The sequence below is a fragment of the Lupinus angustifolius genome, chromosome LG04 (assembly GCF_001865875.1).
Source record: "Lupinus angustifolius cultivar Tanjil chromosome LG04, LupAngTanjil_v1.0, whole genome shotgun sequence".
Lineage (NCBI taxonomy): Eukaryota > Viridiplantae > Streptophyta > Magnoliopsida > Fabales > Fabaceae > Lupinus > Lupinus angustifolius.
In genome coordinates this window covers 17,611,138-17,627,960 of record NC_032012.1, presented here as the reverse complement: position 1 = coordinate 17,627,960, position 16,823 = coordinate 17,611,138, and the positions used below count along the sequence as shown (strand labels likewise).

The window sequence follows — 16,823 nt, the reverse complement described above, 5'->3', positions numbered from 1 at the left end:
AAATACTTTATTAATTAATTATTCTTAAAAAAAAAGCAAATGACAATTATGATTCATGAGGTGTATCATTAGAAACACCTTAGTTACTATCTAATTACCAAGATATTGATTTAAGAAATAAGTATAAAGGAATAAAAAACTTTTTGTATAAAGCAAATAAATAAATAGAAAAACAAAACTAAAAAATTGATTTAGAAAATAAACAAAAAAAAGGCAAAGGGGAGGGGTATACGGGTTTCCCAGAACCCACAATCACCAAATGGGGTTTCTAAATCCCTAACTCTTTCTTCTCCAGCAACGGCCTCCATGGAGTTGGCGGCACAGCCAAAGCTTCCGTCTTCATCTATGGCTTGCGATGGTGGTGACGCGGTGGTTCGATTTTCGTCCGTGACGGCTTTGAATCGGGTAACGAAATGAAGAATCATCCTCCTCAATCTCTTTGTTTTGTTTTTCACTAACCTTCTTTTACTTTGATTCATTGTTCATCCTTTGTTTATGGTTTCTTCATAATGAATGGGGTTAAGATCCTTAATCCTTATTTTTATTCTCCATTTGTTTTATTTTTTACGAACCGAATCTCACATATTTGCTTAATTTTCACAACTTCTTATCCTCGCAGAGGTTTATTAAGGCCAAGGAATGTGCGGTTTTCACTCGGTGATGATGACATTAAGGTGTAGGTACTCACGATCAGCCTCACCAAGATTGGGTAACTTTCTGAGTGTTGGTTCTCCGTTTACAGAGGCTCTGTCTCTATATATGTGTGATATGGATGTGTATGTCTTTCGGATTGTGGTGATATGCATTAGCACATACGATGCGTTCTTTAAATGTTATGCATTTTTTATTTCTTATGTTGTGACGTGCGTATGCTTATTCTAATTTCACAATATGTATGTATATGTTTTGATAAATATACAAACGGGGTGGGAATGTATTTGTTTATAATTGCTTAGACAAGTAGAGTGAAATGCTTACCTGAGTGTATGCTCTTCTTCCTATGTTGTAGCTTCTTCCTGAATTCTCTATGTTCCTGAGTTCTCCTCTTTTATGACTGTATATGATGGCCTGTCCTCTGGTTGTTGTTTTTTTGTTGTGTAGTCTATGTTTTTCTTCTCTTGCCCCGCTGTGAACCGACCGAATTCTTTCCTGTATGCTCACTGATTTGTTGTGTGTGTTGTGCTATCAATATGCTCTCTTTGTTATCTCCGTGTGGTTTGTAAGTACTATGCACGAACTATGATGTTGAACTTGGGATCTGTAACAGCTTGTGTTGTAGATGTATGCCAGAATATATTCTGATAGGTGGCTTAAAAGTATCCTTCTGATTGCTTATGTTTGTATGATATCAGTGTATGAGCATTCTATTTTCGCAGTATGTATATGTATGAGCTTTTTCTTTGATCTCTGTCTGTTTTGTTTGTGACATAGTATGCCTTTTATAGCCAACCTTTTGGGTCTCCTGGGTTGCATATTGAGGGTCAGGACTAATACTGACTTTTGTGTTTAGAAACTGACTCATTCATGCGGATTAAATGCACACGTAACTGATGACAGATTCCTAGGTCTGCTGAGTTGGTTTCTGGCAGCTTACCACTGTTTCAATTGCTCAATAATTGCCTTATTTATGGCTGTTTGTAACTGAATATTCCATTCTTTGACATCTCTGCTATTTACCATGTGTTTCTGTTGCCAATGACGCTTTAATTGTGCCTCTTTGAATTTCTTCCTGATTGTTCTCTTCCTTCATTGATTTAGCATTTCTTATTCTTTGTACGTTTTACTAGTCATTTTATTAATGAATAAGGTCCCATAACGTATGCAGATTCTGGAGCAGTGAGTTTATTCAGGTGATCCTCATCATTCCTGTATCAGCATAAAGATGACAAAGTTATAAGTGCTTGCTGTAGGTATGCACTTACGACCCTTAACCGTATTTGGGAATTATTGGATAGCTGGATCAGATTGTGTATTTGTTTCATCCTCAACATAATTTAATTGCTTTGAGCATGTTAGTGTTGTTCTATTGTTTTGTGCATATGCTTTTCTTTTTTCCCCTTTTTTTGCAGTTGGAAGTTGGCCATAGAAGATAACTTGTACGTCCAGTATTGATCAATTGTTCGTGATTCGCTTAGGGTTGCGAGGCTGAAGTGACTCCCCTTCGTTAGATCTGGATGCGGTCTCCTTCAACCTTAAGTTTGCATTTGTAGCCTTATGGTAGGAAAAGAACAAAATGATGTAATATTCATGCGTTGAACCTTTTTAAGTTTCTTATTATTATTTATTCTTGCTCATAGAGAAATATTTAGAAAATGTAACCCAGTACGGGATGGGAACTCTTGTCCATGTTTTAGCATTTTAATGTGGCATCCTCTTTTGATATAAACAATATTATTGCCATCCCCTTTTTTAGCTGCGAGAATCAGGTGCTGGAATTGTTTAATAGCCATAGCAATATGCGTCAATGCACTATATCGAAGTGGCTTAGGTTCCTTGTGTTGTGAGACTTATGAATGTACTAATCATCCTAGAGTGGATAACCACTGTGAGGGTACTCGTTGTATGTAAATTACTTTAGAAGACATAATTGATTTTTTTTAGCATTACCCGCCTATGACTCATATCAATAATATTAATCTGCAACTTGATTATCCCAATACTCTAGTGGATATAGAAATGGTGTTATATTTTTTTATGCTAAAAATAAAAAGTAAATGTAGGATAAATTTGGGTGTTCACACATATCAGTCGCATGACCAACTACGGATGATAATTTATATACAAGAGATGATCACAATGAAGGGCTTTGGGTGAATCAGTATGTTCCTCCAAACAAGGATGATCTTACAAGCCAAAAACAATCACATAAAGGGAAAAAGTAGATGCAAGTAGTCTTTGTATAAGTATAGCTTAATTTTTGATTGTTTGTAATTTGCATAATTTTGTTTGTTTGTAATTTCCATATTTTTTGTTTGTTTGTAATTTCCATATTTTTTGTTTGTAATTATGTACTTTGTCAAAACATAATTGACATGATATTCATTATTTGTAGTTTGTATTATATTGATGTTAATAAAACAAACTTCTGACATGTATTAATGTGTTTGTACTATTGAGAATGTATAAATGTTTGTGTTGTTAAGAATGTATAAATGTTTGTGTTGTTGAGAATGTATGAGCTGCTAATAAATGTATATGCAGGTATTAATGTGTACAAATCAATAGCGAATTCTAGGGGAATCACATCGGCATGCACTGTTGTAAAGGATTAATACAACAACGCTTTTATAGATTGTGTTATTGTATGTGCTTAATACAGCAGTGGTGTGTGTTGTGCTGTTGTATTAAGGTATTGTTTGGGAATAATTTTGAATAATACAAAAGCGATTTTCTAAGAATGCATTGTTATATATATGCAATACAACATCGCAAGAATAAGCGTTGTTAATCATGCCTATAAAATGCGTTGTTTATGTATGAAATATATGACAACACTTTGTGTACGATGCATTGTTGTATGTATGCAATATATGATAGTGTTTTTTTGTGTGATGTTTTGTGGTATATATTCAATACAACAATGTATTATAAGCATTGTTAATAATGACAATATATTATTATGGTCAAACAGAAAGCGCATGAAAGCATTATTATACATCTAAAATACGCGTTGTTCAACTACAACTCTAGCATAGTGTAAAGCATGATGTTATGACATCAACTATAGAGAAAAAAGTAATGATTAAAAAAACTTAACTAAGGGGGCCTAAACATTTAGAAAGCATAAGAAATTAATGGTAATATTAGATGATAAAAAGCCAACATAGAAGATGAGAAGCAAAACAGTGAAAAACATTGAAAAAATTATAGAAGCTCTTAAGACTAAAAAACTTTTAAAAGGCAAGAAGTAAACCAAAGGTAAGAACTTCAGATTTTCAAATTTTCTTATTTTGAAATTGATATATCCTTCAAATTTCAATGTCTGTCATTGTTCAACCTAACAAAGTTTAAACATATACCATATTATAGTATGGAAGAACTTGATTTATGATGTGAAAAACCAAAAATTGTAAATAAGATTAAAAATTGATGAGTTAATATGTTGAATGTTTGGCTCTCATTAGCATTACACATATCAATAGAATCAGAACTATTGTATTCATTTTCATAACCTAATATTATTAATTTTATAAATATTTGCATCAACTTAATAACCGATTGAATTGAATTTTAAATATTTTTACTTGGAATTAAACTCAAAACATATTCATTTATTTGATTAACAATTTCAATAGTTGATGCAAGTATTATCATTGTTTATAAAAAAAACTCTTCGTTTTTTAGTGATCTTGTAGATTTGGATAAGTATTTTGTACTATGATGCCTATTGGGTTATCAAAATTAACAAATGTATATGTCATTGGGTAGGGAATGACGTAGTTATGAGAATTGTAAAGAAAAATTATAATTGTAACTAATACATATAATGTTATTATATTTTTTGTGCCAGCAAGCTATGAGGCACGGATACTGATACGTGTGTTGGATACGATATGTATCCGATATGTCGACACGTATTTTTTCCAAAATACAGGATACGATACGTTTAGGGATAAACGTATAAAATAATAAAAACACATAAAATATGATAAAATTATAAGTGTAAATCAAAATATCCAAAGTAAAAAATTTAATAGAAATTTAAAATCTTTGTCATCCATAACAAATCTATCTTATTCTATTTTAATGAAAACGAATCTATGTTATCATGTTTTATTGGAAAAGAATCTATCTTATCCTGTTTTATTATAAACGAATCTATCTTATCATGTTTTATTGGAAACGAATCTATATATCCTATACTTTACTGAAAACGAATTCATATATCCTATATTTTATTGAAAACGAACCGGATACGTGTCTTAATATATATTTATTTTATTTTATTTTTTTAATTTTTGGATACTCTATGGATGCGTATCTTTCGCGAATCCGAGCGTGTCCGTGTCGGATACGTGTTGGACACCAACATGTGAGGGTGTTTGACGAATTTGTGCTTCACAGCCAGCAAGTATGTACAATTACCAATAGTTTATTGTAATCTTTTAAAATTATATTATCATGATTATATGTTAATAAATTATATGTCTTCATCCATACAATTTTTATACCAAAATATTATAGCGATCTACATGGAATGATACATGACACAAAATATGATTAAATGTTATTAATTGATAACGTATTAAGATCTATTTAACTATGTAATTACTTCAAAGTCGAAACTAAATCATCACAATTAATGTCCCCAATTCCTCAATTTTTCTTCTAATTAGTATTAAAAATGATAATTTTTTTATGAAATAAATTAAATATCAACAAATTTTCTTATTAATTGTAAGACTGCATTCCTGATATTAAATTTAAAAAAAAATAATTAAATGATATTAAATTAAAATATTTTAATATTTGTTTAATAATTAGTATTAAAAATTGTTATTTTTATAAAATAAATTCAATGTCTATCATTTTTAAGCGAGACATAATAACAACAGATTTCTTTATTAATTTTAATAGGATAGATCATTGTTTCTGTTAATAATAAGATTAGATTCCAACTTTTTAAGTTTTAAAAAAATATTAAATGATATTAATTGAGAATGATTTAAGATCTATTTAAATGCATAATTACTACATATTTAATTTATTATTTTAAAATGTTTTTTCAAAGATTCATAGAAACTTTAAAACATAATTTTAAAGTAGAAACAAAATCATCGTTATTAATGACTCAAATTCCTTAATTATATGATCATAAGAATTTGGGAACTATGTATCTAATTGGTATTAAAAATTGTTATTTTTATGAAATAAATTCAATGTCTATCATTTTTAAACCATACAGAATATCAACAAAATTCCGTATTTATTATAATATCATAGCTCATTCTATCTATTAATAATAAGATTAGATTTATACTATTTAAGTTTTAAAAATGATTGAATGATATTAATTAAAAACGTTATAAGATCTATTTAAATGTGTAATTACAACATATTTCATTTAATGTATTTAAAATATTTTTTCAAAGTTTCATATCAACTTTACTACATAACTTTAAAGTATAAACTAAATTATCGTAATTAATGTCCTCACTTCCTTAACTCTAGGAACATAAGCATTTAGGAACTATCTACATTTCTTCCAATTAGTACTAATAATTTATATTTTTATGAAATAAATTCATTGTCTATTATTTTTTAAGTCATACAGAATATTAACATATTTCCTTATTAATTGTAATATTATAGATCATTCTTTCTACTAATAATAAGATTGTATTTCTACTATTAAGTTTTAAAATTTATTAAATGATATTATTTGCGAATGTTTTAAGATCTAGTAATATTTCATTATTTATTAATCTTTTTCGAATTATCTCCCTTTTAAAATCTAGTAATATTGTATAGAGGTTATGTTCCTCCCACAAAATGATAAATAATAACTAACCTATGTTAAAAAATTGTTATGATTTTTAATCTTCTTAATTTACTATCTTTAATATTTTTCTTATCTTATATTTTCTAATGTTACTATTTTAAAATTGCAAGAGTAAAATATAATTATATATTCTTTATATATTCATTAATTAAGTTATATATTTCATAATTGTTATGAAGATTCCATATATAATCCATAATTATTCTGATAATTTACTATTATGATTTTTAATCTTCTTACTCTAATATCTTTAATGTTTTATTTATATTATGTTTCTTATTGTTACTATTTTAAAATTGCAACTGTATAATATAATTATAAATTTCATATATATTCATTAATTATGTTGTATATTTCATAATTGTTACAAATATTCCTTATATATTTCATAATTGTTCTGATAAATTAAGTTCCTCTCATAACATGATAAATAGTAACTAATATATATTAAAAAAAACTGCTTTTATTTTTAATCTCCTTACTCTACTATCTTTATTATTTTGTTTATGTTATATTTCCTATTGTTACTATATTAATATCACAACAGTAAAATAAATTTCTTAATTACAATATATATTTCATAATTGTTACAAAGATTCATTATATATATATTTCATAATTTTTTTGATAATTTTTTATATTCATACGAAATATAATATATTGATCCAAATTCTATGAGGGCTTCTTAGAAATAATTATAAAATTTGGAGAGAAAATTTTAATAAATTTTAAATAGATTGCACATCCAGCTGTACAATATTTCTTATTGATCTTCTGCAAATGCTTAAACAAAGAACATGGTCAGTCCATATTTCCTGTTTTGGAAAAATAACCACATAGAAAAAAATTAACATACATCATATGAGAAAAAATGAAGTTAGTGTTATAAAATACAAAAATGCAGTTATTTTCTTATATGCTCAGATGGTGAATGTAATCTCTAATCATTATATTCCAGATGTGAGGTTTCTCTGCTATAAATACTAAAACAAAGAACATGACTAGTCCATATGAGAAAAATGAAGTTTTTATTATAGAAGGCAAAAATGCAATTATCTTGTGATACCTTGTTGAGGTAAGTGAGTGGAAGGTTGAAGAAGTTGAATTTTTTTTTACTTATAGGATAAAGAAGAGTAAAATAATGTTCATGCAAAAATTTATATGATAACAACCAGATAATGCAACCTCTGTTGCACAGTTCAATGTGGTTTATGGTTTCCTAACTTTGTGTACCATGTTACAAATAGTGTCATATAAATAGGAGTTTAGTTTCTTTTCAGTTATGTATTTTGGTTGTATATATCCTCCTGTAACTCATTATTCATAATCAAGTGAACATTACTTCGTATATGGTATCTAGAGCCAAAAAAATTTTTGTCTACCCTTCCTGTTCTTCATGGCCACTTTAAATCCTTCCCTGCTGACTCTAGCAAGTACTACCAGCTCCAACCTCAATCTTCAAATACCATCCATTAACATCAAACTCGATAGAGATAACTATTCCCTATGGAGATCTACAATTATTTCAGCCTTGGAGACTTTTGACCTTGAGTCATTCATTCTACATCCTGCACCACCAATGGAAACTACTGAAGTGACCACCTCTGGAGGTCTTTCCACTACAAAGGTCAATCTCGATTTTTCTTTATGGAGGAAACATGATTGTTTCGTACTGTTGTGGTTAAAATCCACATTATCTGAAAAGGTTCTTTCCTTAGTTGTTCGTGCCACCTCCTCTCACATGGCATGGACAGCCATTGCCAAGACCTTCCAAGCACATACCAGAGCCCGACGCATGGTTATGAAGGCTCAACTCCAAACTCTTACAAAAGGATCTCTATCTATGCTTGAATACATTGAAAGAAAACGATCGATCTCTGATTCTCTTGCTAAAAATCTCCATCCAATTTCTGATGAAGATCTTGTTGGATACATTTTAAGTGGTCTTGATTCTTCTTATGGACCTTTTTCAACCGCTTTTATGATGAAATCTGATGATGTTACTATTGATGATCTTGTTGGCCTTCTTCTTCAAGAAGAGGCACGTCTAGAGCAAGAACATGCTCGTCAAGCTATGGTTGTCGCACAACCCATGAACCCAGCTCCACTCCTCCCTACACCCATTGTTTACACAACAAACCATTCTTCCACCAGGTCCACTTCTACCAACTATCAAACTAACATATTGCTTCTTTTTCAAACCAGAACATGCACAACTGTCGTCGTCGCTCTATCTGCCAAATATGCACCAAACCAGGACATGAGGCCATTGATTGTTGGAAGCGCACAAATCAAACAGACTAGCTCTCTTGTCACCAAAATCACAGGCCTTCCTCTCGTCAAGCTCATCTTACTCACATTGGCACTTCTTCCACTGTTATGGACCCGTCGTGGTATTTTGACACGGGTGCAACTGATCACGTCACTCCTGATATCAGTAAGGTTAACATTGTTGATGACTATGTTGGTGATGACAAGCTTCAAGTAGGCAATGGTAACCACTTATCTATTTCTCATGTGGGTTCAACTTCATTCCATAATATTACCTTGCCAAGTGTATTAATTGTTCCTAACCTCACCAAAAATCTCCTAAGTGTTTCCCGCGTAACCCGTGATAATGATGTATTCATGGAGTTTTGGCCTACTCATTGTTGTGTTAAGAATTTTCAGGGACAAACACTACTTCGCGGAGACATTAGCAATGGTTTATATCGGCTGCCTTCCTTCCAAATATCTTCAACATCACCTATGGCACTTACTAGTATTCGTACAACTCTCCATGGTTGGCACCATCGTCTTGCTCATCCACATGAGTCTCTCTTACGGTGTCTCCTTTCCAAGTTTCAACTTCCAGTTTCAACAAATAAATTTCCAAATGTTTGTGACTCGTGTCAACTAGGGAAGAGTCACCATTTTCCACTACCTACTTCTCATGTTGCCTCTAAGTCACCATTTGCACTTGTGTACTCTGATTTTTGGGGACCAACCCCTCATTTTTCAATCAATGGAAACCGTTATTTTGTGTTGTTTATTGATGATTGCACTAAGTTTGTGTGGGTTTACTTTCTTTCTCATAAATCTCAAGTTTATCCTACATTATGCAATTTAGAAAGATGATAAAAACTCAATTCAATTGTAGTATTAAATCTCTCCAAACGGATTGGGGTGGTGAATTTCGAAATGTTTCAACTTTCCTCCAACACCATGGCATACAACATCGCATTTCTTGTCCATACACACAAGAAAAAAATGGTGTCGTTGAGCATCAAAATCGTATAATTGTTGAAAAAAGTCTTACACTCCTTGTACAATCAGCCCTTCCACTAATTTTCTAGGAACTCGATCTCTGATTCTCTTGCTAAAAATCTCCATCCAATTTCTGATGAAGATCTTGTTGGATACATTTTAAGTGGTCTTGATTCTTCTTATGGACCTTTTTCAACCGCTTTTATGATGAAATCTGATGATGTTACTATTGATGATCTTGTTGGCCTTCTTCTTCAAGAAGAGGCACGTCTAGAGCAAGAACATGCTCGTCAAGCTATGGTTGTCGCACAACCCATGAACCCAGCTCCACTCCTCCCTACACCCATTGTTTACACAACAAACCATTCTTCCACCAGGTCCACTTCTACCAACTATCAAACTAACATATTGCTTCTTTTTCAAACCAGAACATGCACAACTGTCGTCGTCGCTCTATCTGCCAAATATGCACCAAACCAGGACATGAGGCCATTGATTGTTGGAAGCGCACAAATCAAACAGACTAGCTCTCTTGTCACCAAAATCACAGGCCTTCCTCTCGTCAAGCTCATCTTACTCACATTGGCACTTCTTCCACTGTTATGGACCCGTCGTGGTATTTTGACACGGGTGCAACTGATCACGTCACTCCTGATATCAGTAAGGTTAACATTGTTGATGACTATGTTGGTGATGACAAGCTTCAAGTAGGCAATGGTAACCACTTATCTATTTCTCATGTGGGTTCAACTTCATTCCATAATATTACCTTGCCAAGTGTATTAATTGTTCCTAACCTCACCAAAAATCTCCTAAGTGTTTCCCGCGTAACCCGTGATAATGATGTATTCATGGAGTTTTGGCCTACTCATTGTTGTGTTAAGAATTTTCAGGGACAAACACTACTCCGCGGAGACATTAGCAAAGGTTTGTATCGATTGCCATCCTTCCAAAAATCTTCAACATCACCTATGGCACTTACTGGTATTCTTACAACTCTCCATGGTTGGCACCAGCATCTTGCTCATCCACATGAGTCTCTCTTACGGCGTCTCCTCTCCAAATTTCAACTTCCAGTTTCAATAAATAAATTTCCAAATGTTTGTGACTCGTGTCAACTAGGGAAGAGTCACCATTTTCCACTACCTACTTCTCATGTTGCCTCTAAGTCACCATTTGCACTTGTGTACTCTGATTTTTGGGGACCAACCCCTCATTTTTCAATCAATGGAAACCGTTATTTTGTGTTGTTTATTGATGATTGCACTAAGTTTGTGTGGGTTTACTTTCTTTCTCATAAATCTCAAGTTTATCCTACATTATGCAATTTAGAAAGATGATAAAAACTCAATTCAATTGTAGTATTAAATCTCTCCAAACGGATTGGGGTGGTGAATTTCGAAATGTTTCAACTTTCCTCCAACACCATGGCATACAACATCGCATTTCTTGTCCATACACACAAGAAAAAAATGGTGTCGTTGAGCATCAAAATCGTATAATTGTTGAAAAAAGTCTTACACTCCTTGTACAATCAGCCCTTCCACTAATTTTCTAGGAACATGCCTTCAAAACTGCCACCTACCTACATAACCGCACCATCACTCCACTACTACATTTTCAATCGCCATATCAACTTCTTTATCATAAATCTCCAGACTATGGCTTTCTCAAGACTTTTGGTTGTTTGTGCTACCCCTTTCTAAGACCATACAATAAACATAAAATAGATTTTCGGTCTCTTCCATGTGTGTTTCTTGGATACAGTGTTGCACATAAGGGATACTTCTATTTTCATACACCTACTTCCAAGATATATATTTCAAGGCATGTTGTTTTTAATGAAGACTTTTCCCCATATGCCTCCCTCTTAGAATCAACGGTTATTACTTCCTCTACCACGCCACCTTCCACTAACCACGATCTTCTTCATCATGCTGCATCCTTACCATTAAACTTCCCATCACCCACACCTCCTCCCTCACCTCCCACTACTCCCACATACCAACAACCCACTATCAGCTCACGTGCTAAACATACTGCACCTTCCACATCTCATTTTCGGCCAGCAGATAAAATAACTCATCCCATGATTACTAGGGGACGTACCAACTCTCTTAAACCAAAGACTTTTTCAGCCACCATATCACCTATTGAGCCACGCAACTATCTTCAGGCGGTGAAACAACAATGCTGACAACAAGCCATGCAACATGAATATGATGCACTCATGTGCAATAACACATGGACTATAGTACCATGCCCACCTTATGTTAATCTTGTAGGTTGTAAATGGATCTACAAGATCAAACGGCGCTCAGATGGTTCCATTGATCGCCACAAGGCTCGCTTGGTAGCTCAAGGCTTTCATCAACAGTCTAGAATCAATTATTTTGATACTTTCAGTCCAGTAATTAAACCAACCACCATTCGGTTGGTGTTTTCTATAGCTCTATCCAATGGTTGGTGTATTCGGCAACTTGACATCAACAATGCCTTCTCAACGAAGATTTAACAGAAACCGTATACATGCAGCAGCCTCGTGGATTTGAAGATCCCTCATGTCCTTCTCATGTGTGTCACCTAAACAAAGCCATTTTTGGCCTCAAACAAGCACCTCGTGCTTGGTTCAATAAACTGAAGAACTATCTTGTCACACATGGTTTCAAAGCTTGCCAATTAGATACTTCATTATTTTTGCACTACTCTTCGAGTTCCATCATCTACGTCCTTGTGTACGTGGATGATTTGATCATCACATGCACAAATGCAGCTCTTATTCAACGCTTCATTACACAGTTACATACAGTTTTTGCACTTAAGGATCTTGGTTCTCTACACTATTTTCTTGGCTTGCAAATTACAATGACTACCACTGGATTGACTCTTTCTCAAGAAAATTACATTCATGATATTCTCTGCCGCAACAACATGACATCAGCATCCTCTATTTCAACCCCAGCTGATACGGGTTCTCGCCTTACCAGTCATGGTGCTCCTTTTGAAGATCCAAAGATTTTTAGGAAAATTGTGGGTTCTCTTCAATATGTTACCATTACTCGTCCCGATATTGCATATGTCGTCAATCGAGTTTTTCAATTCATGCATTCGCCCACAGTTCTCCATTGGCGGGCAACTAAACGGATCCTCAAGTACTTAAAGGGCACTACATCTCATTGTCTTCACTTCAAGCCTACACGAGCTCCTTCTCTTCTTGCTTACTCAGATGTTGGGTGGCTTTCGGACCCTGAGGATAGCAGGTCTCAGTATAGATACGCTATATTTCATGGATCAAATCTTATCAGCTGGACTTCTCGAAAACAACAAGTTGTGGCTCGTTCTAGTACCGAGGTTGAATATCGTTCATTAGCGTATACTGTTGCTGAGTTGTTATGGATTCAACAACTGCTTAAAGATCTTCATGATCCTCTACTTGACCCTCTGTTATTATTATGTGATAATGTGGGTGCTATTTTTATGACCAAGAATCCTATTATCTGCACCAGGTCTAAACATATTGCATCATTTCATTCGTGAACTTGTTGAAGCCAAGTTGCTTAATATTTGCCATGTCTCTTCTATGGATCAAATGACTGACATCTTCACGAAACCATTGACCAAGGATCGCCTATTTTTGCTTCGTTCCAAGCTTCAAGTTCATTCCGACCATCAACTTGCGGGGGGCTAACAACCAGATAATGCAACCTCTGTTGCACAGTTCAACCTGGTTTATGGTTTCCTAACTTTGTGTACCATGTTATAAATAGTGCCATATAAATAGGAGTTTAGTTTCTTTTCAGTTATGTTTTTTGGTTGTATATATACTCCTGTAACTCACTGTTTATAATCAAGTGAACAAATTTTATCTATCAACAAAGAAAAAATTAAAAGAGTATAAAACCATACCTGCGTGTTGGTTTGAGAGTTGAAGATGATAGATCTGTTGAAAAAATTGGAAAAAAAAGGAGAAATAATGTGTAGTTTGAGTTGAGAGAATGTGAATATATGGAGAAGAATACATAGATGAAAATGTTTGAGTAAAAGTAGTAAACCAATGGATAATAAGAGACATAATAAAATGAAAAAAAATGAAATGAAATTGGAGAAAAAGAAGATTGTTGGAAGAAAAAGAGAAGATCCATCACATAGTACTGAAAAAAGATAGTCTAGACAGCAGACTAAGACAAATAATATGAGGCTATCATTTTCACTGGATTAGAATATGAAAAATCTTAAAAAACTCTATACTTTACACCTTAAACTAATTGTTCGTGAAATTAACAACTACATATAAATAAATAATGTTAAATTATTAACAAAAACAAATTTCAACACATGTATTGTTGAAACAATTTTTTGACCGACATTAGATATTGTACCCCTTTATTGGTTGCACATTTTTTCTTTTTTGTTATAAAGCTTGTTGCACATTTAACAAACGTTAGAATATTTCAATAAGAAAATTGTTAGAATCTGATAGAAAAAACAAAAAAAAAGTTATACCATATATGCACACTAAGGTGTGGGCGTGGAGTAACGTAATAATATGCCTCTTCATCAATATTTTTTTTAAGGGATATGAAGACTAAAATATTTAATAGTTTTGTAGATATTTTAGTGGTATATAGTTGAACTTACAAAAGTTGTTATCAACATATATGTAAACAAAGATTTGCCCTAGGCAGCAGAATTTTACTTTTTCAATCCTACCCATGACAAATTTGACTCAACATCTGAAAGCAGTGGCGGAGCTTCTTTAGGGCAGTTGGGGCAACTGCCCCCCTGAATTTTTTTACCTAATTTAAAAAAAAAAAACATTACTTACCTATTTTAATATATATTTTTACCTATACAAATTGTACATTCCTTCTAAAAATTACAGATATAGATAAAGTTTTTATATGTATAAATATAGATATTGTTTATAATATTTACTTCATTTGAGTTCATAATGATTTTGCACTTAAGATCACAAATTATCTTTGTCAAACTTTTACAGCAAAAGTCCTAATATTTTATGTATTTTTATAAATCATTTAATATTTATAACATATTTTTATGCAAAAATTATACCCATAGACTTTAATGTGAGTAAGAAAATATTTATTTGATATTTCAATTTCAACCTTTTAGTATTGATGTCGTTAGTAGTTCATGCTTGAAAAACTATCAATCATCTCTGAATTAATTGCAACTTTGATGATACATTAAAAGTGAATACGTATAATTTGCTTGATTAAGTTATTCGTTTTATCTTAACTATTCTGGTTTAACTACTATAGGAAGATCATTTTCATTGATGAATTTCTTGCACACAACATGATGATTTATATTGAAATGTAAATATCTAAAAAATTTACTCTTAATTCAATCATTGATGAATTGAAGTCTTTAACTAAGAGTAACACTTTAAATGAATTTACATTTTTCTTTAAGTTTATTGGGGTGGAACCGTGGAACATATACTTTATCATATATATATATATATATATATATATATATATATATATATAATTTCTAAATTTATATATATTAAATAAATAAAATGAGCCTAATTGATAAATTGACAAAATAATTTAACTATTTAAATTAAATAGTTCACGAACTCCTACCAAAACTAAATCAATTTGAATTGATGAGTCAAATTAATCAATTCACTAATTCAAATTGAGTATAGAATTTGAGCTGAAAAAATAACTTATATTGAACACAAATTGAGTTTAAAAGTAATACATTTTTTAATGAACTAAGCTTAAGTTTGACTTGCTGTGCAGCTAAAACAAAGAAGGGAGGTAGCATAAGCAAAGTAAAAACCCACATTTGATTCTGCATAAACATAGATAACTCTCCCAACATTTGGAGAATTAACAAAGTACAGACACACATTTGATTCTGCACATGCAGAACATAAATAAAGTAGTTACTGAATTATTGAATTGATCTCTGAAACAATATCAATTAAAAAAACTAAAACAATATCATATATAATATATATAGATATATGTATCCTCCACTCCAGCCTTATAAAATTGGCATGGTTGTGACATATATGTTTGATGTCATTATTTTACAGATCATGAGAGGTTAACTAAAAGAACTGATTCCTGGATGCAAAAGTCTGTCCAAATCTCCAAGAAGAAGGAACCACATTGAGAAAGATGAGTGTCTTTCCATCAACCAATGTGATCTTGAATGAAAGCCTTTGGTTTCTGAGATCTGCATTGCTTTGCCAGTTAGCACCCCAGTTTCTGTGCAATGGTAACCATGCTCCACTTCTTGATCCTCTGATCCACACGCCTTTCACTTCTCCACTCCCACCAACGTTGGTTATCATCACCATGTTGAAATTTGATTGCCCCTTCAACGTGAACCTTACTCCCCCTCTTCTTTTGCATCCCACCCTTTAATTCATCATGTAAATGAACACATAAAATTATGAGTTCATGGACCAATCAAAATTTCATGCTACCAAGTATATATTTAGTTCAAACAGTTTTCTTTTTATTATTTACCTTTTATAAAGGACTGGAACAATGCCTTCATTGCCTTGTCGTGCAATGCGAAAGAAAGCAGGCATAGACATATCGAAGTGATGGTGAGGAGGGTCACACCACCCTCCATGGTTGTTTGGAGGGCAAAAGTTAGTGGTCCTCGTCCTCATCCTCCTCTTCACCCTATCCTCATCCTCTTCCTTATCCTATCCTCATACTCATCCTATCCTCTTCCTTATCCTCATCCTCTTTCTCATCCTCGTCCTCATCCTATCCTCATCCTATCCTCTTCCTTATCCTCATCCTCTTTCTCATCCTCGTCCTCATCCTATCCTCATCCTATCCTCTTCCTTATCCTCATCCTCTTTCTCATCCTCGTCCTCATCCTATCCTCATCCTATCCTCTTCCTTATCCTCATCCTCTTTCTCATCCTCGTCCTCATCCTATCCTCAATCTCATTCTCGTCCTCATCCTCTTCCATATGCTATCCTCATCCTCATCTTCTTCCTCTTCCTATCCTCATCCTCATCCTCCTGCTGTCCTCATCCTTGTTCTCATTCGCATCCTATACTCATCCTCATCC

General features: G+C 32.8%; 2 protein-coding genes and 1 long non-coding RNA gene across 3 annotated transcripts; 2 read left to right on the top strand and 1 right to left on the bottom strand.

Annotated features, from left to right (window-relative positions):
- On the top strand, positions 210 to 2,574 carry LOC109344860. Its single transcript, XR_002107351.1, has 3 exons — positions 210 to 405; positions 620 to 709; positions 1,826 to 2,574. It is a non-coding gene; the product is annotated as an uncharacterized LOC109344860 (long non-coding RNA).
- LOC109344666 (uncharacterized mitochondrial protein AtMg00810-like) lies at positions 12,278 to 13,285 on the top strand. Its single transcript, XM_019583421.1, has one exon. It carries the CDS (start codon positions 12,278 to 12,280, stop codon positions 13,283 to 13,285), a length of 1,008 nt encoding a protein of 335 aa, XP_019438966.1.
- Positions 15,576 to 16,409, bottom strand: LOC109344665 (expansin-A12-like). Its single transcript, XM_019583420.1, has 2 exons — positions 16,261 to 16,409; positions 15,576 to 16,149 (listed from the first exon to the last, which is right to left on the bottom strand). Exons 1-2 carry the CDS (start codon positions 16,407 to 16,409, stop codon positions 15,837 to 15,839), a joined length of 462 nt encoding a protein of 153 aa, XP_019438965.1. The 3' UTR covers positions 15,576 to 15,836.

What these genes read in the sequence shown, in the direction of transcription:
- LOC109344666 (XM_019583421.1), top strand. Translation starts at nt 12,278, where the DNA reads ATGCAGCAGCCTCGTGGATTTGAAGATCCCTCATGTCCTTCTCATGTG.
- LOC109344665 (XM_019583420.1), bottom strand. Translation starts at nt 16,409, where the DNA reads ATGAGGACGAGGACCACTAACTTTTGCCCTCCAAACAACCATGGAGGG. An exon ending in GTTCCAGTCCTTTATAAAAG is followed by an intron (nt 16,150 to 16,260) that starts GTAAATAATAAA and finishes GATGAATTAAAG; the next exon opens with GGTGGGATGCAAAAGAAGAG.